The 26,112-nt window shown below is 38.0% G+C and overlaps 2 protein-coding genes across 21 annotated transcripts in view; one reads left to right on the top strand and one right to left on the bottom strand.

Moving 5' to 3' along the window:
* SLC25A21 (solute carrier family 25 member 21) overlaps window positions 1-18,547 on the bottom strand; it is a 516,682-nt gene extending 498,135 nt beyond the window's left edge. For 4 of the 5 annotated variants that reach the window (XM_082452250.1, XM_082452249.1, XM_082452252.1 and 1 more), the window contains exon 1: window positions 1,011-18,427. In XM_082452250.1, coding sequence (XP_082308376.1) covers window positions 1,011-1,080 — 70 coding nt within the window. In that variant the 5' untranslated portion in view covers window positions 1,081-18,427. Of the gene's footprint in view, window positions 1-1,010; window positions 18,428-18,475 lie in introns of those variants that run through there. The other variant, XM_082452248.1, reaches the window with a different exon arrangement.
* Window positions 18,548-18,699: 152 nt separating this feature from the next.
* MIPOL1 (mirror-image polydactyly 1) overlaps window positions 18,700-26,112 on the top strand; it is a 336,357-nt gene continuing 328,944 nt past the window's right edge. For 10 of the 16 annotated variants that reach the window (XR_014261134.1, XM_082452171.1, XM_082452170.1 and 7 more), the window contains exons 1-2: window positions 18,700-18,943; window positions 19,332-19,400. Coding sequence is in view for 10 of the 16 variants with exons in the window: in XM_082452171.1 (XP_082308297.1) it covers window positions 19,360-19,400 (41 nt within the window). In the remaining 6 variants the exon portion in view is untranslated. Of the gene's footprint in view, window positions 18,944-19,331; window positions 19,401-26,112 lie in introns of those variants that run through there. The other 6 variants (XM_082452167.1, XM_082452168.1, XM_082452166.1 and 3 more) reach the window with 2 other exon arrangements.

Here is a 26,112-nt window from a genome sequence, read left to right as displayed (position 1 = left end):
TGCTTGTGGTACTCCTAGATGCAAGGAGTTTGTGACATGATGATAACTAGTCATAATTTGTCCAAATTTGTTTGAAAATAAAATTTACTAGTCAAAGTTAAACATTAGACATCTAGGCATCTTAATATGATTTACTAGTGTTACCATAATAATTTATTAAGAGAATAGTTACATTTATAAAAATGTTTTATGCTGATGAGTGAACTATATTATTTTATATATTCATAATAAAAAAATGCATCACAGTATGTAAGATTAAATTTTCAATCAACTCATAATCTATATTTTAAAATATCTTTAAAATACGTTCACATAACATAATCCCGCGGGTAACTTTCTCTAGCCACTTAGTCATTATTTCCATGATTAGTTATAACAGGTTTCTTCCTAAAGGTTTTTTCCCCCACAGCATAACTCTCCATAAATTAATGTGAACCTATCATATCAAAGGTGTTTACATGTGTTAATATATTCATTTAATTTTAATATGCTTATTAAGGCACGAATAGCTGCAAGCAAGCTAGCACAGCATGCAATAAGAAAACCTGTGGAGTCCTGAGGTACATACTTTAACGAGGGAGGTAGGAATTACATTAGATCTGAGTTAGCCCGGGAAAAAAGAGGCTACAACTGATAGCACAACTAAATCTGACGCCAACTGGATCATTTCAAATAAAATAGCCAGCCAGGCAAAAAGGCCTCCTCCAAGTCGCAGGCCTTGGGGCTGCCTGCCTTGCTTTACAAGCTAGGAACACAGAAGGTGGGGAACCCGAGAGCGGCCAGCGCGGGCGCCGCGGCGACTTGACCTGGGACACCCGCCGCCCGCCGCCCGCCGCCCGCTCCCGGCCTCCTTTGCCCGCGCGCTCCGCGGGCTCGGGCTCGGCAGGCTCTGCCCCGGGAGCGCGGAAGGCAGAGGAAGAAGGCAAAACTTCGGTGGGGAGACTCGTCTGAGAAACGTTTTCGGAACACGCGAAGGGAAAAACGACTAGCCCCCGGCGGGGCGGCCTTACCAGCGGAACCACCGGCCAGGATCTGCCGAGAAGCCTCGTTCACGAAGCCGACAGCGGGCTTGGCCGACATCTTCGCAAGCCAGACGACCACTGCTTGGGCTGAGATGCGTGGGCGAGCTCGCCAGCCTGAATGCCGGCCTGCAGAGCCTCTCCTGAGCGAGAGTGCCGGGGCTGGGTTAGTCCTTGGGCCAAGTGGCTCCCTGTGGGGCGGCAATCCGGCGACTGCTCGGAGGCGGCGGGCGGTTTGGGCCACAGACTCGCCGCGTGATCTCCGGCGGGTCGGGACCTGCCTGTTGCGCTGCTTCAGGTGCTCCCTCTCGACCCCGCTTTGCTCCCTGGGCTCCTGCAGGGACCCTGAAGGAGAAAAGACACGCAGATGCGATTGGGTTGGTCGACCGCCGCAGATCGGTTTGGTCTCCTAGATTGGCGCTCACGGGTTTCCCTATCAGGAGCCTTCTGCAGAGTTTGTCCAGCTGGCCGCTCTGCCTCTGATAACGCAAGTAAAAAAGTGATCCTGGCCTAGAACTCCAGCGGCAGGGCCCAGGCGACCCTTGCCCTCTGGAAAGCCAGAGCACAGTGCAGTTCTAAAGAAGGGACAGGTGAATAAATTCCTTGGAGTTAGTTGTCCCGAAATTGTGGGCTATAGCAACTAAGTCAAAATAAATCCAATTTACAGGTATCTTACAATTGAGCTACTGTATATAGTACTTTTCTAAGAAATGGTTTTGGCTTAAGGGAATATATCTCATACCTCATCAACTTGAGTTTTATTTACTGAAAGACCAAAAAAAAGAAGGCCTTATTACAAATAAGTCTCTTCTATCTATACCCCACGTCCGTGGGCATCAGCGTAATGTGTGCGTTTGTAAGAAAAGTAAATTCATGTTCCAGCCCTGACCTACTGAATCAGAATCTCTGGATATAGGGCTCAGAAACCTGTGTTTTAATAAGTTCTCCAGTGATTGTTATGTATGTTAGAGTTTGCGAACCACTGACCCAAATAATCAAGGAACACTAAGTAACTACCAATATATTCTTCTCTGTAAAACGTTTAATTATTCATACTAGCCCTTTAGGATAGTTAGCAAAACAAAAATACTAGTTTATACTATTTTTAAACCACAAGTTGCAAAAACTCTGTAGGAGAGACACAAGATTCTCAAATTTTAGAAAAATACCTGCCACACCCCTAACAGGCAGGAAATGATAAGAGTAAAAGGGAGAATGAGACGCTTTGGAACCCTTATTGTCATATTATTTCTTAAACACGGTACTTAATACTAAACATATTCAGTTTGAACTATATAAAATTGCCATTTTTGAAGGCCATTGAATATCAGCAATATGTAATAAGGTTCAACTTAATATATATGATTTCCAATTAAATGTACAAAATACAATAATTGGTTTTATACTTTGTTTTAATTTCTTAGTCTGAGCTATTAAAAGCTGGTAATGATAATCTGACTGGCAAAATTATTTAAAGTGAGGAATTCGAGAGACTTGCTACTTATGTGATCAGATACGCAAAAACAAATTTTCTCATATTTGATTAAAATTACTAAGTTTGAAATGTTTACCAAGAAATAGTTTTAAGAAACTTTTGCTATTTAGATATAGTAAAAGCTTTTGAGCTATGTTTCAGTCTTTTACTAATTAAATATGAGGTCTTGAGTACAATATAAAATCACTTATTCATTCAAAAAATACTGAGAACCTATTATATTACTAAGCACTAAAATCAGAATTTCAGAGCTCCTAATGTTTTCCTAATTTTCCATTGAAGAAACTAAGTTTCCCAAGATCACACCATAAGTTAATGGTATAGCCAGGATTCCCTCTTCTAATAGCCGTGGCATTATAGATTTAAATATTAACCACAGGCCAAACTACATTCGTTCACACTGAAACCTAAAATAATTAAATGCTACCAAAATTAATTTCATTTACTCATATGTAAGTAGAGAATTTTTTAAAGTTAAAGAAATTTGTTGGATTATTAAATACTATTAAACCCCAAGGCACACACTGAACCAAATTCTACATTCATTCATTGAGAGTTTACTGAGTGTCAGCATTATGAGCTGGCAATGTAACAGTTAAAATCCTCCCTTGGAGCATATAATCTAATGGAAGAGATCATACCATGTTGCAATGTAAGTAAATTTTTGCCTTCCCTAGATTATTTCAGGAAATACAATAATACTCCCAGGTCAAGATTTAAAGACAGCCTTTTGACATCATCCATTATTTCCATGAATATCTTTTTTTTTCATAAATATCTTAATCTCTGAATATTTTAACCTGAGGAGGTGGGTGCAAGTTTGTGGTCTCACTAAGACCTCAATCTCTCAAGATCCCTACAGATTCAGTCAGAAGACTCTCCCAGACATCTTTCCAAATACCCTGTTAGAAAATTGCTACCTCTTTTTAACCTCTCTGCACTAGAACAGATATCTTTGAGTAAAAAAAGCAAGGCCTGATATTACAGGTAGTCTAGTCCTACACCTCCAGATTAGCTGAGGAGATAGGGCCTAGGTATAAGAACATTCTGGAGCTTGGGAGTCAGCCAGTGTCGATCCACAGTCAACAAGTACACACTGAGCTAAGAGCTCTGATTATGGGGCATAGGTCTTACCAGCAGCCAAATTTGCCCATGGCCAGTATTGGAATGCTGGGAGGCTTAGCACTGGGAAAAGTAAAATTTACTTGACCTACTAGTTCAGATTCCTTACACACAATCCATCACATTACTCTTTCTATTATTATTTTACGTAATGCTTTAATATTTGCTGTAATATTAGAGCAAAACTGCTAAAGTATCAAGCTTATATTTTTTAATTATTGATTTACTATATTTAGCTGATCTTGGTTGAGAACTACATAATTAAATTATTGATTTATCAGTTTGCAAAGTGACTAGAAACTAAACCTTTGGGAACCTTAAAATACTTACTGAACTTAAGTATCTGACAATTTCTTTAATATCTTTTTGGAATAAAGTTTTTGTATTGGGCCATTGGATCAGCTACTGTTCAAGACCAAAATAAGTGACTTAAACAAGATAGAACTTTATTTCTCCCTCATGTAATGACACAATTGTAAGCCGCAAATAAAGCTCGGGCCAGCGGAGAGGAAGAAAGGTAAGAAGGGCAAAGAAAGCCCTGGAAATTACATAAATCTCATTGGTTAGAACTTGGCCACTAGGGCTAAACCTAGGTACAAGGGAGGTTGGGAAAGGTAGTATTTTGCCGGCTGACAATGTGTCCATAAAAAATATATATACCATTATGGAAAAAGGGAAAAACATATTGGGAAACAACTAGCAGTGTCAACCACAGTTTGGGAAAAGGTTTAGTAACAAAGAGCTATACTTTAAAATTATAGTATTTGCTCATTTTGAAAGATTTTGTTTTCCTCAAGTCTAAAGTTTATCTTCATCAGTTTCTAACTGGAAAATGCTGTATAATCCCATGGTACTCAATGTACTATAACTGCGAGTCACATTTTAAAATACCATTCCCTGAAAGATACATAGCCGTTGTAGGCTAGAGACTCTCTTCTTTAGATGTCAAAACACACTCTCTAGGGCTTCCCTGGTGGCGCAGTGGTTAAGAATCTGCCTGCCAATTCAGGGGACATGGGTTTGAGCCCTGGTCCAGGAAGATTCTACATGCCACGGAGCAACTAATCCCGTGCGCCACAACTACTGAGCCTGTGCTCTAGAGCCTGCAAGCCACAACTACTGAGCCCACGTGCCACAACTACTGAAGCCCACGTGCCTAGAGCCCATGCTTCGCAACAAGAGAAGCCACCGCAATGAGAAGGCCATGCACCGCATCGAAGAGGGGCCCCCTGCTCGCCGCAACTAGAGAAAGCCCGCGCACAGCAACGAAGACCCAACACAGCCAAAAATAAATAAATAAAATTTTTTTAAAAAGATTATTCACTAAAACATTAAAAAAAAAAAACACTCTCTATATACACACAGACACACAAATGCAGAATTTAGCATACATGGAGCCCATCCATGGAATACGGTGGGAAGTTGGGAAGAGTGGTCTGTGGATACCAGCTTAAGAAATCTTGACCAATAGAAGAGATTATAACTCTTGAACTATTCAAAAGACCTATTATTCTAGAATATTCTTATGCAGAAGTATTAGAAGTATTAAAGAAATGCTGTTTGCAAATGAAAGACTCTTATGTGCTTTAAAATCTGCCGGTCTGAGTATCACTGCTCTAAGCTCTCAGTGATTTATAACTTACAGATACCAAGGCATCATATTATTTAGGACAGATCTTAGGTTCTGATGCATTAGATTATCCTATCACCTAACAGAGCACTTCTAAGTTCCAAGGGACTTTAACTGGGCAGTATGGACAAAATAATTACTTGAGAAGCTTTTTTCAATATATTATTGTGATATAAGAACAACACTTAGAGGCCATTTATATTACAGAGTTCTGTTATTTGAGATGTAACTGTGAATCTAGGAGTTAAGGCCTCTGAGCTGTCAACATGCAGAAATCCATGCACTTTCCTCCTAGGAGCTTCCCAGGTTCACTTAGAACTAATTTTAGACCCAATTCTAAAAAGGTTGATAGGGTGGATATCTAATATCTTGGTTCACAGCAGATTAGAAAAAACAAACTAAGAGAATAGGGCAGGGACCTTCCTGGCGGCAAAGTGGTTAAGACTCTGTGCTCCCACTGCAGGGGGCCCGGGTTCAATCCCCAGTCAGGGAGTTAGATCCCACATGCATGCCACAACTAAGAGTTTGCATGCCACAACTAAGGAGCCAGCGAGCTGCAACTAAGGAGCCCACCTGCCACAACTAAGGAGCATACCTGCCACAACTAAGAAGCACGCCTGCCACAACCAAGACCCCATGCAACCAAATAAATAAAATAAATAAATATTTTTAGAAAGAGAGAATAGGGCAGAGGGAAATCGAGAGATTATAGAAAAGTGAAGAGCAATCTGCAACCTTCAGGCCATATTCAGCCTGCCTTGCAAATTGTAATAATTACAATATTCATGTAATGCTTACTTATGCAAGGCACTGGGCTAAGAATTTCGTTACCCATTATCTCATTCATAATATCATAGAGATATTCTCATCTTACAAATGAGGAAATTCTGGCACAGAGGTTAGGTAACTTTTGCCTGAAGTCACACTGAATATTTGAGATATTATTTGAACCTAAGTATATATAATTTAGGAGGCCTATTTCTGAATCACTAGCTATATTGTTTTTATGGTCTAATTGTTATTTCAGCTTTTCTACCCATACAGAAAAGACGTACAATTATTCACAGTAAATAGCTTGTGGTAAAGTCAAAGGACTTTCATAAACAATGACTTGATAATATGTATCAGGAACTTTATACATCTGAAGTTAGAAAAGCACTAACTTCAGTGCCATAAATTTTATTATGTGTAAATAGTGTGAATTTTCTATTTATCAAGTCAGGGTTTCTTGACAACAGCACCATTGACATTGTGGGCCAGATAATTCTTTGTTACAGGAGGGTGTCCTGTGCAATGCCAGATATTTAGCAGCATTCCTAGTCTCTACCCACTAGCTGCCAGTAGCAACTCCTTCCCCATTTGTGACAACCAAAAATGTCTCCAGACATAGCCAGATGTCCCCTGCAGGGGAAAAATGCCCTTAGTTGAGAAGCACTGGTTTAAGTAAAAGAGCTAATATAATAGTGAAGCCTATTTTAACTTTCGACAATCATGGAATGACAGATCTGGAAGAGACTTTAATCGATTTCTTATTTGACAGTTCAGGAGACTGAGATGTGAAGAGATTGAGGGCCTTGGCTAAATTACCAAACTATTTAGGGGAAGAGTTGGGTGGGAAAGCCTGACATTTCCTGACTTCAGAACTGATAATCTAGACATTGATGTCTGGGCTATTTCCCATAAATTGAATTGAATATTGTGGTTACAGTAGCCAGAGTGATCCTTTTAAAGCATATTTCACATATTATTCACCTGTTCTAAGCCATCCAGTGGTTTCCTGTCATCCTTAGAATAGAATCCAATGTCTTAGCCATAGCCCTAAAGATCCTATGTAATTTGGCTTAGGGCTACCTCCTCAGACTCTTTTCCTAATCCTTTTCTCTTTCACCCTGCTCTCGTCACACTGATTTTGGGGGGCATTCCTTTGAACATTCCCAAGCACGCTCCCCCTCTTTGCATTTTGCTTTTCCTTATGCCAGGAAGGTCCTTTTCCTAGACATTCCCATGACTTGCTTCTTCACTTCTTTCAGGCCATCGACACAAATATTACTTTGACAGGCAGGCTTTACCTGTGTAAAATTGTACTTCTCCTTAATCTTTTCACACTTTATCTAGACTGATTTATTTTTCTTCATTACAATTTTCAACACCTAGATATATTCTGTATTTTTTTGTTTATTCTTAGTCTTTTCCTCCTTCTGAATGTAAAGTCCATGAAAAAGTGACTGTAATACTGGCTGGCACATAGTAGGCATGTAATAAATATTAATTCAGTGTATGAATCATAGTCATGCCAGAAGAACACCTCATACCCTTTAAGTCATCACTCCACATTTACCCCTTCCCCAGCTTCTGGCAACCACTGATATACTTTCTGTCTCTATGGATTGGCCTATTCTGAATGTTTCATATAAAAGGAATCATACAATATGTAACCATTCATGTCTGACTTCTTTCACTTAGCACCATATTTTAGAAATGCATCCAAGTTGTAGGATGTATCAGTACTCCATTCCTTTTTATGACCGAATAATATCCCATTGTATGTTGCATATTTTGTTTATCCATTCATTTGTTGATAGACATTTGGATTGTTTCCACCTTTAGGCTATTATGAATAATGCTGCTATAAACATTTGTGTACAAGTCTCATTTCTCTTAGGTATATACATAGGAGTGGAATTACTGGAACTACCAACTGTTTTCCACAGTGGCTTTACCATTTTACACTTCCACAGCAATTTACAAAGCTTCCTGTGCCTCTGCATTCCTCCCCAAACTTGTTATTTTCCATTAAAAAAAAAAATTATAGCCATCATTGTTGGTTTGAGAATGTGAAGTGGTATCACATTGTGGCTTTGATTTGCATTTCCTCAATGACCAATGAAGTTAGCCATCTTTTTCATGTGCTTGTTGGCCATTTGTATATCTTCTTTGGAAAAATGTCTATTAAAGCCCATTCATTGCTCATTTTTTAATTGGGTTGTTTGTCTTTTTGCTATTGAGCTGTAAGAGTTCTTTGTACATTCTGGATATTAAACTTTATTAGATATATGATTTGCAAATGTTTCTTCCATTCTTTATTTTCTTGATAATGTCCTTTGATGCACAAGTTTTTAATTTTCATGAAATCCAAAAGCTGAATAGTCTATTCTTTCCCCACTGAATGGCCCTGGGACCCTTGTCGAAAATCAATTGGCCATAGATACTTGGGTTTCTTTCTGGGCTCTCTATTCTTTCCATTGGTCAATATGTCTATCTTTATGCCTGTACCTATTTTGATTAATATAGCTTTGAAAACTTTGAAATCAGAACACGTAAGTTCTCCAGCTTTTTCTTTTTCAATATTGTCTTGACTATTTGGAGGCCCTTGCAATTCCATATGAACTTGAGCAACAGCTTGTTGATTTATGTAAGAAAGGCCATTGGAATTTTGATAGGGATTGGACAGAAGCTGCAGGTCACTTTGGACAGTAGTACCATCTTAACAATATTAACAATATTAAGTCTTCTAATCTATGAATATGGACTGCCTTTTCATTTAATTATCTTTAATTTCTTTCAACACTGCTTTGTAGTTTTTAGTATACAAACCTTTCACTTCCTTGGTTAAATTTATTACTAGGTATTTTATTATTTTGGATGCTGTAGTAAGTGAATTTTTAAAAATTTCCTTTTGGATAATTCATTGCTGGTATATGGAAACACAACTGATTTTTGTATATTGATATTGTAACCTGCAACTCTGCTGAATTCATGTATTAATTTTTTGGTGGATTCTTCATGATTTTTTTCTACATAGAATCATTTCCTTTGCAAATAGGGATAGTTTTACTTCTCTTCCAGTTTGGAGGCCTTTTACTTCTTTCTTGAATAATTGCTCTCTCTAGGACTTCCAGTACAATGCTGAATAGCAGTGATGAAATTAGGTGTTCTTGTCTTGTTCCTGACATTAAATATGATGTTACCTGTGGATTTTTCATAAATGCTTTTTATCATGTTAAGGAAGTTTCCTTCTATTCCTATTTTGCTGAGTGTTTTAACATGAAAGGAGTTTGAATTTTGTCAAATGATTTTTCTACATCTATTGAGATAATCACGTAGGTATTTTTCTTTTGTTACATTAATATGATGTACTACATGGATTGATTCTATTATGTCAAAACACCTTTTTATTCTTCAAAAGTGGGATAAATCTCACTTGTTCATGGACTGTAATCCTTTTAATGTGCTTTTGAATTTGGTTTGCTAGTATATTTGCATTGTAAGGGATATTGGTCCGTAGTTTTCTTGTGATATCTTTTTCTAGCTTTGGTAGCAGGGAAATGCTGGTCTCATAGAATGTATTAGGAAGTATTTCCTCCTCTCTATTTTTTGAAAAAGTTTGAGTAGAATCAGTGTTAATTCTTTAAATGTTTGGTAGAATTCATCTGTGAAGCCATCTGGTCTTGAACTTGTTTTTATTGGAATGGTTTTAATTACTGATTCAATCTCTTTACTTGTAGGTCTGTTGAGATTTTCTATTCTAGAGTAAGTTTTGGTAATGTATTTTGAGGAATGTGTCCATTTCATCTAAATTATTTATTTGTTGGCATACAACTGTACATAATATTCTCTTATAATTCTTTCAACTTCTGTAAGGCCAGTAGTAATGTCCCCACTTTCATTTCTCATTTTATTAACATCTTCTCTCTTTTTTCTTAGTCAATGTTGCTGAAGTTTTGAAAATTTTAAAACATTTTTGAAGAACCAACTTTTGGTTTAGCTAATTTTATTTTTTCCCCTATTCTCTATTTCATTCATCTCAGCTGTAATCTTATTTCTTTCCTTCTGCTGTTTTCTCCATTTTCTAATTCCTTAAAGTGTAAAGTTAAGCTATTGATTTGAGATGTCTTCTTTTTTAATATAGTCATCTACAGCTATGAATTTCCCTATGAGCACTGCTTTTGTTGCATCCCATAACCTTGGTATGTTGTGTTTTCATTTTCGTGTTTCTCAAGTTATTGATATGGGTTGAATTGTGTCCTCTAAAAAAGATGAGTTGAAGTCCTAATCCCCAGTACCTCAGAATATGACCTATTTGGAAATAGGGTATTTACAGAGTAATCAAATTAAAATGAGGTCATTAGGGTGACCCTAGTCCAATATGATGTATCCTTATAAAACGAGGAAATTTAGGCACAGGTAGACATGCACAGAGGGAAGACTATGTGAAGAGACGTGGAAAATGCCACTTAATTACAGCTGTCTGTAGTATGTTTTGAACTCAGGAAGTGTGAGGCCTCCACTTTGTTCTTCTTTCTCAAGATTGCTTCAGCTACTCAGAGGGTTTTGTGGCTCCAAATGAATTTTAGGATTTTTTTCTACTTTTGTACAAAATGCCATTGGGATTTTGATAGGGATTGCACTGAATCTGTAGATCACTTTGGGTAGTATGGACATTTTAAAAATATTGTCTTCCAATTTACAAGCATGAATGTCTTTCCATTTATTTGTACCTTCTTTGATTTTTTTTAGAAATATTTTATAGTTCTCAGTGTACAAGTCTTTCACTTCCTTAGTTAAGTTTATTGCTAATTATTGTATCCTTTTTCATGCTATAGTAAGTGCAATCATTTTCTTAATTTCCTTTTCAGGTTGGTCATTGTTAGTGTATAGAAACATAACTGATTTCTGTGCATTGATTTTTATATTCTAAAACCTTGCTGAAATTGTTTATTAGTTGTAGTAGCTTCATTGTGGAACCTTTAGGATTTTCAAAGTATAAAATAATATCATCTGCGAAGAGAGCTAATTTTACTTCTTTATTTCCAATGTGGACGTCTTTTATTAGTTTTTCTTGCCTGACTGATCTGACTAGGAATCCCTGTTTTATGTTGAATAGTAATGGTGAGAGTGCGCATCCTTGCCTTGTTCCTGATCTTAGGGGAAAAGCTTTCAGACTTTCACCACTGAGCATGATGTTTGCTATAGGCTTTTTATTATGTTGAGATAGTTTCCTTCTATTCTTAGTTTTGTTGAGTCTTTTTTTTTTATTTTTAAAAAGTACTAATTAATTAAATAATTAATTTTGGCTGCGCTGGGTCTTAGTTGTGGCATGCGGGATCTTTGTTACAGCATGTGGGATCTTTAGTTGCGGCACACGGACTTCTTAGTGGCAGCACATGGGCTTCTTTCTTGGGGCATGTGGGCTTCTTAGTTGCAACATGCGGAATTCTTAGTTGCGGCATGTGGACTCTTAGTTGTGGCATGCATGTGGGATCTAGTTCCCTGACCAGGGATCAAACTGCCCCCTGCATTGGGAGCATGGAGTCTTACCCTCTGGAACACGAGGAAAGTCCCTGTTTCACGTAATCATGAAAGAGTGTTGAGTTTTGTCAAATTCTTTCTGTTTCAATTGAGATGGTTATGTGGTTTTTGTCCTTTGTTTTGTTAATGTAGTATATTATATTGATTGATTTCTGTATGTTGAAAAATCCTTGCATTCCAGGTAAAAATCCCACTTGGTGATGGTAGATAATCATTTTAATGTGCTGTTGGATTCAATTTGGGAGTATTCTGTTGAGGATTTTTTCATCATTGTTCATCAGGGATGTTGGTCTGTAGTTTTCTCTTTTTGTGTCTTTGGTTTTGGTATCAAAGTATGCTGGCCTCATAGGATGAGTTTGAAAGTGTGCTTTCCTCTTCAATTCTTTGGAAGTCTGAGGAGGATTGGTGTTAATTCTTAAATGTTTAGTAGAATTCTCCAGTGAAGCCATCTGGTCCAGAACTTTTCTTTGTTGGGAGGTTTTTGATTACTGCTTCAATCTTCTTACTAGTTATAGGTCTGTTCAGATTTTTTATTTCTTCTTAATTCAATCTTGGTAGGTTGTGTGTTTCTAGGAATTTATCAACTTCTCCTAGGTTAAACATTTTGTTGGCATATAATTGTTTATAGTTGTTGCTTGTGGTCCTTTTAAATTCTGTGACATCAATGATAATGTCTCCTATTTCATTTCTAATTTAATTATGAGTCTTTTTTTTTTCTTAGTCTACGTAAGGGCTTATCAATTTTGTTGATCTTTAAAAAGATCAACTTTGGCTTCGTTGATTTTTTAAATTGTTTTTCTAGTCTATTTCATTTATCTCTGCTCTAATCTTTATTATTTCTGCCCTTCTTTTAATTTTGGGCTGCCTTTGGTCTCCTTTTCCTAGCTCCTTGAGGTCTAAAGTTAGGTTGTTGACTTGAGATCTTTTTTTTTTAATGTAAGCATTTACTACTATAAACTTCCCAATTAGTATTCCTTTTGCTTCATCCCCTAGTTTTGGTACGTTGTAGTTTTGTCTCCAGATAGTTGCTAAATTCTCTTGTGATTTCTTCTTTGACCTACTGGTTATTTAATAGTGAGTTATTTAATTTCCATATATTTGTGGATTTTCCTGTTTTCCTTGTTGTTGATTTCTAGTTTCTTTCACTGTGATTGGAGAAGGTACTTTATATTATTTCAAACTTCTTAAATTTGTTAAGACTTGTTTTCTGGCCTAACTTATGTTGGAAATGTTGCATGTGTGCTTAAGAATGTGTATTCTGCTATTGTTGGGTGTAGTGTTGTTTATGTCTGTTAGGTTGAACTGGTCTATAGTGTTGTTCAAGTTTTCTGTTTCCTTATTTGATCTTCTGTTTTGCTGTTCTACCTCTAATTGAAAGTTGGGTATTAAAGTCTCCTATTATTATATTGTAATCTATTTCTCCCTTCAGTTCTGTCAATGTTTGCTTCATATATTTAGGAGTTCTAATGTTAGGTGCACGTATATTTATAAATTGTTACGTCTTGCTGGTGAATTGACACTTTTATCATTATATAATGTCCATCTTTGTCTCTTGTGACAGTTTCTATCTTAAAGTCTATTTTATCTGGGACTTCCCTGGTGGCACAGTGGTTAAGAATTTGCCTGCCAGTGCAGGGGTCATGGGTTAGAGCCCTGGTCCCAGAAGATCCCGCATGCCGTGGAGCAACTAAGCCCATGCGCAACAACTACTGAGCCTGCGCTCTAGAGCCCGCGACCCACAACTACTGAAGCCCGTGTGCCTAGAGCCTGTGCTCCACAACAAGAGAAGCCACCACAATGAGAAGCCTGTACACCGAAATGAAGAGTAGCCCCCACTTGCCGCAACTAGAGAAAGCCCACATGCAGCAATGAAGACCCAACACAGCCAAAAATTTAAAAAATAAAAATAAATTAAAAGTCTATTTTATCTGATTCAAGTATGGCCATTCCTGCTCTCTGCAAGTTCTGATTGTATGGAATATCTTTTTTCTTCCTTTCACTTTTAACCTGTGTTTCCTTAGATCTAAAGGGAGTCTCTTGTAGGCAACACATAGTTGATCTTGTTTCCTCATCCATTTAGCCAATGTACATATTTGAATTGGGGTGTTTAATACATTTACATTTAAAGTAATTACTAATAGGGAAGGACTTCCTATTGTCGTTTTTTTTTTTTAAAGATTTAATTTTATTTTTATTACTTTGTCTGTGTTGGGTCTTTGTTGCTTCGCGCGGGCTTTCTCTAGTTGTGGTGAGTGGGGGCTACTCTTCCTTGTGGTGCACAGGCTTCTCATTGCAGTGGCTTCTCTTGTTGCGGAGCATGGGCTCTAGGCACGTGGGCTTCAGTAGTTGCGGCACACAGGCTCAGTAGTTGTGGCTCATGGGCTCTAGAGCGCAGGCTCCATAGTTGTGATGCATGGGCTTAGTTGCTCCACAGCATGGGGGATCTTCCTGGACCCATGTCCCTTGCATTGGCAGGTGGATTCTTATCCAATGCACCACCAGGGAAGTCCCACCATTTTCTTAATTGCTTTTTGTATGTCTTGTAGTTTTTTTCCTATCCCTTCATTTATTCTTGTCATTTTTAAATGTCTCATTGATTTTTTTTATAGTGACATGTTTTGATGCCCTTCTCCTTCCCCATTATGCATATTCTATGTATTTTCCTTGTGGTTACCATTGCAATTACCTAAAACATCTTAAAGTTGTAACAATCTACTTTAACCTGATAAAAAATTAATTTCAATTGCATATAAAAACTCTATTCCTTTACATCTCTGTCCCACCCTGTATTTTGACACACACAAAAGATGACTTCTTTTTATGTTGCATATCCATTAACACAGATCTGTAACTACTTCTCATGCTTTCATGTTTTAAATTCTATACCACATTTAAAAGTGATTGATGCATCTACATTACAATACTGTAGGATTCTATATTTGTCTATAAATTTATCTTTACCAGGGAGTTTTATATTTTCATACGGTTTTGTGTTGCTGTTTATCATTCTTTCACTTCAACTTGAATGGTTTCCTTCAGTATTTCTTGTAGGGCAGGCCTAGTGGTGAGGAACTCCTTCAGATTTAATTTATCTGGCAAAGTCTTTTTCTCCTCTGTTATTCAAAGACATTTTTGCAGAATATAGTATTCTTGATTGGCAGTTTTTTTCTTTTTCCTTCAGCACTTTGAATTCATCATTCCACTCCTTTCTAGCCTGAAAAGTTTCAACTTAGAAATCTGCTTGTATTCTAATAGAAGCTCCTTTGTACAGGACAAGTTGTTTTTCTCTTGCCATTTTCAAGATTCACTCTTTGTCTCTGATTTTTGATAGTTTGATTATAATGTATCTCAGTGCAGGTCTTTACATTTATCTAGTTGGAGTTTTTGAGCCTCCTGAATTTGTATGTCCATTTCTCTCAGATTTGGCGAGACTGCAGTCATTATTTCTTCAAATAGGCTCTCTGTCCTCTCTTTTTCTTCTCCTTCTGGGACTCCCATTATGCTTATGTTATTCTACATGTTGGTGTCCCACAAGTCCCTTAGCCTCTCTACATTTCTCTTCATTCTTTTTTCGTCTTGTTCCTCTGCCTAAGTGATTTTGAAAGTCCTGTGTTCGATTTCACTGATTCTTCTCTCTCTGGTGAAGAATTCAGTTTCAGAATTTGTTTGTCTTCTCCATAGTTTCTACCTCTTTGTTAATGTTCTCATTTGTTAATGTATTGTTTTCCTGACTTCATCAATTATTGATCTGTGCTCTCTTTTAATTCACTGAGCATCCACATGGTGGTTATTTTGAATTCTTTGGTAACTCATATATCTCCATTTCTTTAGGGTAGGTATCAAATTTAATTTTTCTTTCAATGGGTCATGTTTCCCTGTTTCTTTGTATGGCTTGTCATCCTCTGTTGGGACTTCAGCATTTGAAAAATCAGCCACCTCTCCCAGTTTTTGTGGTCTGGTTTCATACAGGGAGGACTTTCTACAATCAATCCAGCTAGAGATCCTGGAGACCTCTTAAAGCCTTATCTGGAGATGTGACCACTTTGGGCTTGTGCATGTAATCTAATAATTGAAGAGGTTTGCCAGTTTCTACTCAGGATCTCCCTCTGGCACCTGTCTGCAATACTGTGGCCTCTGTGGCGCAGTAGTAAGCTGTAGTACTGGACTTCCACCTAGCTTCTGTCTGTAGTATGGTGGACTCTGGGGCACATTGATTGCTTTTGTTCTCAGCAGCCCCAAACTGGCCACCCATTCTTGTCAATACTTAGATTCAGGCAAGATAGAAACCAGTCACTCAGGCTCTTTCTTGGAAATTCAGATCACTGGACATGTGTTCTACTCCTTTCTCTCCTCAGGGAGAAGATGGGAGTTGAGGGTTTCCTCCCAATCATGTTATATTGGGGGTGGATCACTTGCAAGTGAGTGCCACAAAATTTCCCACTAGGCATTGGTACAGTTGGTTTCACACTAACCTTGGGTGCAGGACCCACTTAACTGGTTTCTGGATTTCTCACAAAGACAATTGGCCCATGTATTATTGTTAAGTTTGTGTCTCCATGGGAGAAGGAGGGTATGGGGTTGCATATTCTGCCATTTTCTTAATGCCACTCCTCATTTTAATCCTTTTAAATGAATTTGTATTTATGATATAGATTATGGTCTGTCTTGGAATATTTTATGCAGACCTGAAAAGAAAGTGTATCCTGCTGTTAATCGGTGTTCTATAACGTCAATTAGGTAAGTTGGTTAATAGAGTTGTGGTTGATAGTGTTGTTCAAGTCTTACATACACTTACTGATTTTCTGTCTGCTTGTTCTATCAATTTCTGAGAGATGAGTGTGAAATCTCTGACTATAATTTTATATTAATTGTGAATTTCTCTCTGTGGTCCTAGCACATTTTGCTTTATGTATTTTGAAGTTCTGTTATTAGGTACATAAGAAAGGGAATGGTGGAAGATAAATAGATACTGAGATCAGGAGAGGATTAAGCTCAGAATTGCAAATTAAAACAAGATACCCTTTACAATAAAAATCTATCTATCTATCTAACTAATCTTATAGTTTCTGTTTCTCTAGAGAACCCTGACTAATACACATGACATTCTCAGCTACTTGTGTGCATAGTTTTAATTCATTATTTCATTTCCACAACTGATTGGTGTGGCTGGCACATTGTGGGAGGCTGATGATATTTGTGAATTTGACAGTATTCATGATCTGACTGACATTCTTTTGCTCTCTGTAATGAAAAAGAGGTTCATTTTCTTTGCCCTCTCATACTTATCCAACTTATAGGAGGGATAAGGACATAGACAACATCTTTGATAATTAGCTTGAGAAGAGAAGAAAAGCTCTAATTGGTGCCTTTCATTCCTTGTAGACTGGCAACTGTTAGCAAGATAGAGAATGAAAAATGTACATGTGAGTGATGGTGGTGGTGCAAGGCGGTTGAGAAAAAATTAGCTCTTGTGGTATGAAAAGTTCAGGAAAAGAACATTAAGGAGTAACCTCAGGTAAGTTGGAGGAAGGACTAAGGAGAAAAGGCATAATGTTTGAACTCACTGAATAAAAACAACAGAAGAAAAAACATGTTACTAAAAGGAAAGAAAATATGGATTTTCTCCTTACCCTGGAGACTTCTGGCATCCAGATAATGAGTTTTAAAAAACCAGGGTTAATGCACCTTTACCCCCCCAAAAAAATAGTATATGCATGTTCTCTAAATTTAACCTATAAATTCATTATTTGACTTTTCTCAGTGTTGTGGTCACTATCTCCCCCTTATTTCTTGTTATTCCTTAGCTAGAAAAAGCAACTTTCCCTCCTTTCTCTTACATAAATTTGAGATGGCCTTAAACCCTTTCACAAATCATTTTTCCTGATTAGGGTACCCTTGCCATCTACTCTGACAAACTATATCACTCCTCTTTTGCCTCATATATTTTTATGGTACTTTTTGTCCATAAATATCTGATTCAGACCTTGACTGAAGTAAAGAAAAATGCATTTCAAAGCTGAATCTATAAACAAAAAACCTCTTCAGAGCACTGCGCATTCATTACAATATAATAACCAAGAGTTTGTGAATATTATAACCTATTTTCTTCCAACTAATTTACATCCAGTTTTTTCATGTTTTCTTTTTTTTTCACTCCTCTTTTTTACTAAAGTGTAAGTTCCTTTCATTAACTTTAACCACTAACTTGGAAAACTGTCAACACTTCATATTATGCCTGTTCTTTGGGAATGTGTAAGAAATCATCATTATTGCTTATTATGCAAACCCAGAGAGTCCCTGGCACATAGTATGTGCTCAATAACTATGTGGTATCTTAAGGAGTTAACGTGACATTCATAAAAGAAATACTGATCTGTAGTGCAAGAAAACCACATGTGAATTACTATCAGCTGTAGTCCTTTCTTGTTTCAACAGGGAGGTACACGAATTGAGGACTTAATTTTTTAATTCTGGAAGGCTCAACATTTTGTCTTAAAGAATCCATATACTGAACGTTAAGTATCCATATCTCTTTCTTAAGTACTTAAATCAAAAGTTAACCATCTCCAAGTTTTAGTCTGAAGCATTCTTTGTCTAGGAGCTAGGTATTGCTTTTTGCTTATCCAACTGGAGCCCAACAGCGGCCTTTTTCATTCAACCATCCCTTCCCAGCACGGCCCTCTTCTCTCCCTGGGGTCCCATCCCCACTGTCCCTCTCACCCCAAAACACACACAAACAAAACCGGAAACCACAATTCCGCCTGCTCCTGTGGAGACTCGACAACGCTCAAGTTGAGGCCACAAGACACGTTTTTAAGCACGCAGTTTCCCTCCTCTAACCACATTAGGTTTTGTCCGGGGAATATTTTACTCTCACAGAATGCGTCCGTCGTCTCAGACCTGACAACCGTAGCGCCCTGCGGAGCAGCCGAGGGGAGACTACTAGCACCGCCTTCTTACTTCCCGAAACTCCAGCGAAGACTTCCCAAGCTCGCTCCGTTGCCCGGAGGCCCCGCCCCCGCCCCCGCCCCCGCCCCCGCCCCCGCCCCACGTCCCTAGTGGTGCGGCACGCGCATGCCCGGTGTGCGCCGCCTGCCCCCGCCCGGTGTGCGCCGCCTGCCCCCGCCCGGCGCCCGCTCAGCCTCTCCTCCCCTTGGGCCCCCTCGCGCGGCTGGCGGCTGGCTAGCTCCCCGGTCGCGGCCCGTGGGGACGTTCGCAGGCGAGCGCACCTCCCCGCGCGGAAGAGCCCCGGTCTGGGAGGCGCCGAGTGAGCGTCAATTGGTTGACGTGGTGCCTGCGCGTCGGGCCTGAGAAAGTCTGGGCGAGCGCGCAGAGTCGACTCCTGGGGCGGTGCGGGGCGCATCTCAGGTAAACGGGTAGGGTGGGAGGTTTGGGCGACCGGAGAAAAGGAGGAGTGGGTTGAGGCCAGACGTGGAATTTCCGGCCGTAGCCTCCTTGGAGAAGGGGCCGCGCAGAAACTGCACCCGGTGAAGGTTGGCCCCGTGTGGCCGGGAGTGATGGGGCTCCCTCGAAGGTCAGCGTCGTGGGGTCCTCCGGTCTTCTTTCTGGGCATGATTTTGGCATCTTCCCCTGTTTCCTATTACAAGAGTTCTGCAGCTGAGCATATATTCAAGAGTGTAGGTTTTTGTTTGTTTGCTTTTCCCTTAAGAGGCAGTGAATTGGAGGGTTCAGGTCCTGGCTCAACCTATGATTGACTCTGTGCCCTTGAGAGTCACTCATTCGTTTTGTATTTCAGGTCTCACACTTGAAAGTTTCGGCAAAGAATGTGTGCTTCTTTAGGCACGCTGAGCCATGCTGTACAACGGTACTGTTAGAATTTTTGGGGGTTCACAATGTCTCTGGGCCCACATTTCGCTGACTGGAAGGTGACACCACCCGACAGTTATTTGTGAAGTACTTTAAGCTCCATGGATGAAAGGAACTGGATAAACACAAGATAACAGCATTATTAGACAGGATGTTGTAGAAAGAAAAAACTTTCCACAAGAACAGGCTTTTTGAAAAGCTCCTTTGAACATTTTAGGCAGATTAAATCACAGTGGTAGTAGACAAAGGTGAGCCAAACAAAGGGCCAAACAAAACATTTTAAGGAGGTTTTTTTTTTTTTTCCTTCCCCAGATAACTTTCACAATAACAAGTTACTGGCTTTTCAAAGTTTCTCCTTGGGATCTAGTGTGCAACTAACCTAAAATGACGGTTACATAAACGTGGGTATCCTGTGCAACAGTATACCAAGAGAATTAATTAAAACAAAGCTGCTTTCTATATAAGGTAACAGGAATTAAGATATCTCACTGGGGAGAGGTAATGATGGCAAATCCGAAAGGTGAACGAGAGATGTACACAATTTTCCTTCAAAGGCATAGAGTTTGTAGATATGATATGTTTCTAGTGTGTTAATTATTAAAGCGTAATAGACACACAGAAAAGTGCATGAATCATAAGTGTACAGCTCATTGAATTTTCACAAAGTGTGCATATCCAAGAAAAAACATTACTTGCATCCTAGAAGCCCCACTTTGTGTCCCCTTTCCAAAGGTAACCGTTATCTCAATTTCTGACATCAATGAATTTACTTATTATTGACTTTATATAAATAGAATCATACAGTTTATAGTCCTTTGTGTCTCACTTTTGCTCAATATTATATTCATGAGATTTATACAAGTTATGTAGCAGTATTCCATCCATTTTTGGGGTATTACCAGTAGGGCTGCTCTGAACATTTTTTGTAAGTACTTTGGTGGACATATGTATACATTTCTGTTGGATGTATACCTACTGGTGAAATGGCTATATTATAGGATATGCAAATATGTATTTCTGGTATACACTACCAAAAAGTTGTTCAAATTAGTTGTCAGTTAACACTCCTGTTATCAGTGTTTGAGAATTTTGGCTCCTGCACATGTTTGCAACATTTAGCGTTGTCCTTTTCATTTTACCCATTCTGGTGGGTAGTGATATCACATTGAGGTTTTTCCCTAATTCCCGTAAGGACTAATGATATTTAACACCTCTTCATATGTCTACGTATTGGCCATTTGGATATCTGCATTGGCAGGGGTTATCAAATTTTCTGTAAAGGGCTGGATAGTTAATATAGGCAGTCTTGCTTTGAAGAGTTTCAGTTAAAGCAGTCCTAGCTAGGACTGCCTGTATTTTAGGCTTTGCAGGCCATGTACAGTCTCTGTTGTATTTTCTTTCTTCCTTCTTTCCTTTTTTTTTTTTTTTTTTTTGCCTGCCTGTTTGCTTGCTTCCCTGCTTACCTTCCCTCCTTTCCTCCCTCCCTCCCTTTCTGTTTTCTTTAACTTCCTTCCTTCCTTCCTTCATTTCATCCTTTGCTAACCACTATTATGTTGAAAAATGACTGTTCATAAATGACCATTTGATCTTCTGCTCATTGTTGGTGACATCATTAGATGGGGCTATATTGGAAAAGTATAAATACATAATAGTACTAAGTAATGTGTGCTGTAGTGTTTTGATGTTAAATTTCAAATCTCTAAACATACTTCCTTTGCTTTTTACCAGTTTTACCTTGAGACTAATTAGAGACCTCTTTGAGACTTCTCTTAATTGTTCTTATTGCTCCTGCTATCTCCCATCCCAGGTTAAGAAGCAAGAAAAGAAAGGAAATACAACCCTTTGTTGATTTGCATAAAAGGCTAAGAAAGAGATGAATATGCAGGCGGTTGTCGACACTGAGTAAAAGTATAAAAAAGCATACCTACTTTTTGCAATACTTTGAGATGGATATTGTCTTTTGAGCAGTTCCATCATGGGATGGCTTGGTTGAAATTTATATCTACCCAATTGAGTATGCTCATAATATAGGAAGTAAAAGTCAATGGCTTGGGCCATGAAACTGAACTGCGGTACCCCTGCCCAAGTTGGAGGTGCTCTCTTCCTTAAATGCCCCATTGGGCTGTCCAGTTCATCTTCTCTTACTTTTGGTCCCCTGCCTTTCACTCAGCACCAAAAGTATCAAAAAAACTTTTGAAAATATGTTAACATTTTTAGCTAACACTTTCTTTTCTTTAGATGGCTTATAGAAGTGAATTTAGGTATATACTTAGATATATGCTAATACTAATGAGAGGCTTGGGGCAGTCTCCATCAATGTGATGTTTTCTTTGATATGGATGATCTTGCTTGATTGTTACGCAGACACAGATTTAAGATAACCACTAGGCCCCAGTTTCCACCACCAACCCACTAGTGTCCTTAAGCCTTTCTTATATAGAAATTTTGGATCCACTTATGCATTGATTTATGTGTGTGTTTATATACACATATTTTGACTAATACAAATACCTTTCTGCTTTATAATTGCCACACACCACAGTTGTACTTATATGCAATGTTTTCACTGCACTTCTTGCACCAGAGTTGGAGTCATTACAAATTATTATGGCTGGTAAAGGGTTTATACTGGTGGAGGGGATTCTCTTGACAAGTGAAAACCGCCTCCCACCCCTACCTGGTATAGGAGCAAATAGGGTATTTATGTAGTAGAAATGTGTAATGATACTAGATCCCGATTGATGTTTCTGTGTTCATAAGGATATATCTGTCAGTTCAGTTGTTGTCATTAGCTTCCTCGAGTACCTGCTCCCATGGACGTTGCCTTCATTGCGTGCATTGCCATTGTTGACTTCTGGGACTGTCCACTTTCCAGGATTCCAGTGGGGACAAACCTTGCCCTTTTTGGTTGCAGTTTCTGTTTTTAGATACTTCATTTAGGTTATAATTAATCTTGTTTACTTTGTTTAAGGTGACTATATTTCTCTGCTATGATCTATTATCTGTTGCTTTCATACTTGCCTTCCAGCAAATACCCTTATTACTAATATGTCCAGATACCTGAGACTGGGGATGGGCAGAGTATAGTTCAGTTTCATCTCTCATGCCACCTACAGAGATAGCTTTAGGGTTTGATGAGAGAAAAAGATATCTTGCACAACATTATCCAATTCTGGCTGCTCTTGTTAGTACTATTATTCTCTCTTCCTTTGAATTTATTGGATTTTGAGACTGTTATAAAGAAAGGATAGTGTTGTTTTAGGGTATTAATTGCGAAAGGAATACATTACAGTGCAAAGAGCACTGAGCATAAGAGCAGAATGAGTGCGGTTTACTACCTGTCTGTGTTAACCCTTCCTGCAACTCAGCTCTCTTTTGTAAAATGAGGCATTTTGACCAAGTAACTCTAATCCTTGGTAATCCTTTCCAAAAGACACAGTAGAGAAATACAGGATTTAGAATTTAAGTAACCCTTGAGGTCGTTTAGGCTGCCCTCTCAGTTTTTTTCAGTGAAAATATTAAGACCTTGAGAGATTGTGTAGAGTCCCATAGTTACTAGAATCCAGTTCTCCTAACTTTTTATTCCAGTTGCTTTTTCCATTATGCTGCTTATGATAGGCGGCCTTCTAAGATAACCCTGTATCTGTGTAGTCACAGTCTTGTGTAATCCCTTTCCCTTGACTGTAGACTAGACCTTGTAATAGAATATGGCGAAAGTGGTGGGATGTCACTTACGAGATTAGATTATAAAATACTATAATTTCCTTTTTTCTGGCGCACTCTTGCTTGCTCACTTTGATGAAGCCAACTGCCATATCATGAGTTGACCTATAGATAGCCTCACCCGTCAAGGAATAGAGGGGAGCCTTTGGCCAGTAGCCTGTGCAGACCAACAACGCCCTAGGAACTGAATCCTGCCAACAACCACTGACGGAAGTTGGGAGATAGTGTCTGAGTTAAGCTTTGAGATGACTGTCGCCCTGGCTGACACTGTGGCCGCAACCTTGTGAGAGACTCTGAACTGAGAACCTAACTGAGCAACACCCAATTCCTCAGAAAGTGTGAGAAAACAAATGTGCATTGTTTTAAGCTGCTAAGTTTTGGGGTGGTTTATTAGGTAGCAATAGCTAACCAATAAAGTGCTCTTACTAATTTCAGAAAACTTTTAGTAAAAGGAATAATTCTCCTTGAAGTTTTTTATAAACATAGCTTCAATGTATTTTTAACATCTTAAGCATATTTGAGGATATTATTTTTACCTTTGTGCAAGGAAAAATATTAACCATTTAACTATCCTATGTTTGTTTTAACTTAATTGCTAGGTATTTGTTTTTCTCAAAAATGGCAACATAAAGAGATGATTACTTTGAAGGTTGGTTTCGTTTGGCATTTCATTAAATTGGGTAATCATGGGACAAACTTACCATAGAACTGCTTTTGGCAATTGGTACGAGCACCTCTGATTCAGATATTGTCTGTATTGAAGGTCTTTTTAATTTAGATTTTATACTGCTTGGGATGTAGATAGCCAGGTAGTCTGCTCTTATTTATCTGCAGTTTTGCATTAGGGTGATTTGAGTATGTATAAATATTATTTTGAGAATTGCCTTTAGTGTCCCTTGATTTATAAGTTTTGAAAGCTACTAGAGTACAACAGGGATGATTTTACTGGAACCCTTAATCCTGAATCTTGTTTTATTTTTCTGTTGGAGCTTACCAGCTTCTCATCTTCATAGTTTTATCTTGAGGTTTTTGCTACTGTGGAACAAGTTTTGAAAAACTGAAAAAATAAATAAATGAGTATATAAATAAATAATATAGATCAGTTAACTTTTAAATATCTTTATTGTGAAATTCAATACATGTAAAAAAGAAGTATATAAATATATGTGGACAGTTCAATGAATAAATAAAAATTTAATACCCATGTAACTACCATCAGGTATTTTCAATTGAATAATCATTGAAATGAGTTTTGTATCTGGCTTTTTAAAAAATGTTGTATGAGTATGACTGTGTGTGTGTGTATGTGTGATGTAACTTCTGCAATTGATGGGTACAGTGCTTTATATGTGACTAGTAGGTGAAGTTTGTTAATGCTGTTGTTAAAATCTTCTCTTTCCTTACTGGTGTGTGTGTGTGTGTGTGTGTGTACGTGTGTGTGTGTACGTGTGCACACCTGTGCTTGATTGTCAGTTACTGACAATTTACTATGTGTTAAATCTCGCTGTGTAGGATTCTATTTCTCCCTAGGAGTTTTCTGTCAATTTTTGATTTATTTATTTTGAAGTCATGTTATTGGAAGCGTAGTCAACTTTCTAATTAGTCTATCTTCCTATGAATTGAACCTTTGTTCCATGAAGAAGTGTTCCTTTTTATCTCTAGTAATGCTGTTTGTTTTAATGTCTAATCTGATTTTTTAAAAACTATTTTGAAATAATTTTAGACTTCCTGAAAAGTTGCAAAAATAGTACAGAGAATTCCTGTAAACCTTTCACCCTGCTTCTAATGTTAACACAATGTATAATCATAGTACAATTATCAAAACCAAGAAATTAATATTGGTACAATACTAGTCACTATACATTTTATCACTAGTTTTCCCGTTACAATAGTGTTCTTTTTCTGTTCTAGGACTCAATCCAGATCCCACATTGTATTTAGTTGTCATGTTTCCTGAGTCTTCTCCAATCTGTGACCTCTTTCTGATTTTGGTATAGCTGTATCAGCCTTCTTTTGATTAATGTGTACATAGAATTGGATTTTTAAAAATCCAGTGGGACATCTTTATCTTAAAATTGGAGCATTTGGTAGTTGGAGCATTTCATCCATTCATATTTTATATTATTCCATTTTTTACCCTCTGTTATTTCAGAAATTATACATGCTTTGTAATTCTTTTAGTGGCTATTGTAGAAACTGTAGAATCCTGGAATGAATGCTTTCAGACCTTTCTTTATGCATTTCCTTATGTGTATATATGTATCCAAACACACGGTTTTAGTTTGCTTGCTTTTTTATTTTCTTAATGTAACAGTGGTCATACTGTATTATTTTACAACTATCTCTTTTCTTTTATTAAGAAAATAATAAATGCATAACCATTATACACTCTTTCAAGCAACATAAATAAATAAAAAGTTGACAGCAAAACATTGCCCCAAATTCTATCACCCCAACAAAAATAACCTTCATTAAAAACCAGGTGTACAGCATTCTATGTTTCTTTTCCTAAGAGTACTCAATTTAAAAAAATAAAAAAGCCTAGCCATAGGCACATGTTTGTGAAATTTCACAGCACCAACAATAAAAAAAAAAAGAAATCGGAAGGTTTCCAGAGAGAAAACCTAAAAAGAAAAAAGAATTGAATATATCAGCGTCAGTCTTCTTGACCAGCAGTATGGCTAGTTAACAATCAGTGAAGTATGGGAGTTAGAACAAAGATGTTTTCACACCTGAAAAGCCTCAGAAGTTGTGCTCTAGCAAAATAAAGAAGTGAAAGAAAGACCTGGATTGTAGGAAATAGTAAATTCAACCCAGGAAAACAGTGAAATGATGTCCCAGGAAGGACAGCTATATAGCAGACCTAGAGAGCAGATGGTCCAGATTTGAGAGACGCCTCCTCAGGAAGGAGGTTTCCAAGAAAGAAAGGATTAAGAGATCTTATATCCTCTGGGGCTGGAGTTTTCTCTGTGGAAGGTTTTTAAAAC

Source organism: Balaenoptera physalus (genome assembly GCF_965194825.1).
Source record: "Balaenoptera physalus genome assembly, chromosome: 2".
Lineage (NCBI taxonomy): Eukaryota > Metazoa > Chordata > Mammalia > Artiodactyla > Balaenopteridae > Balaenoptera > Balaenoptera physalus.
Note: the sequence above shows the minus strand (reverse complement) of the source record. Positions and strands in the feature narration are given on the sequence as shown.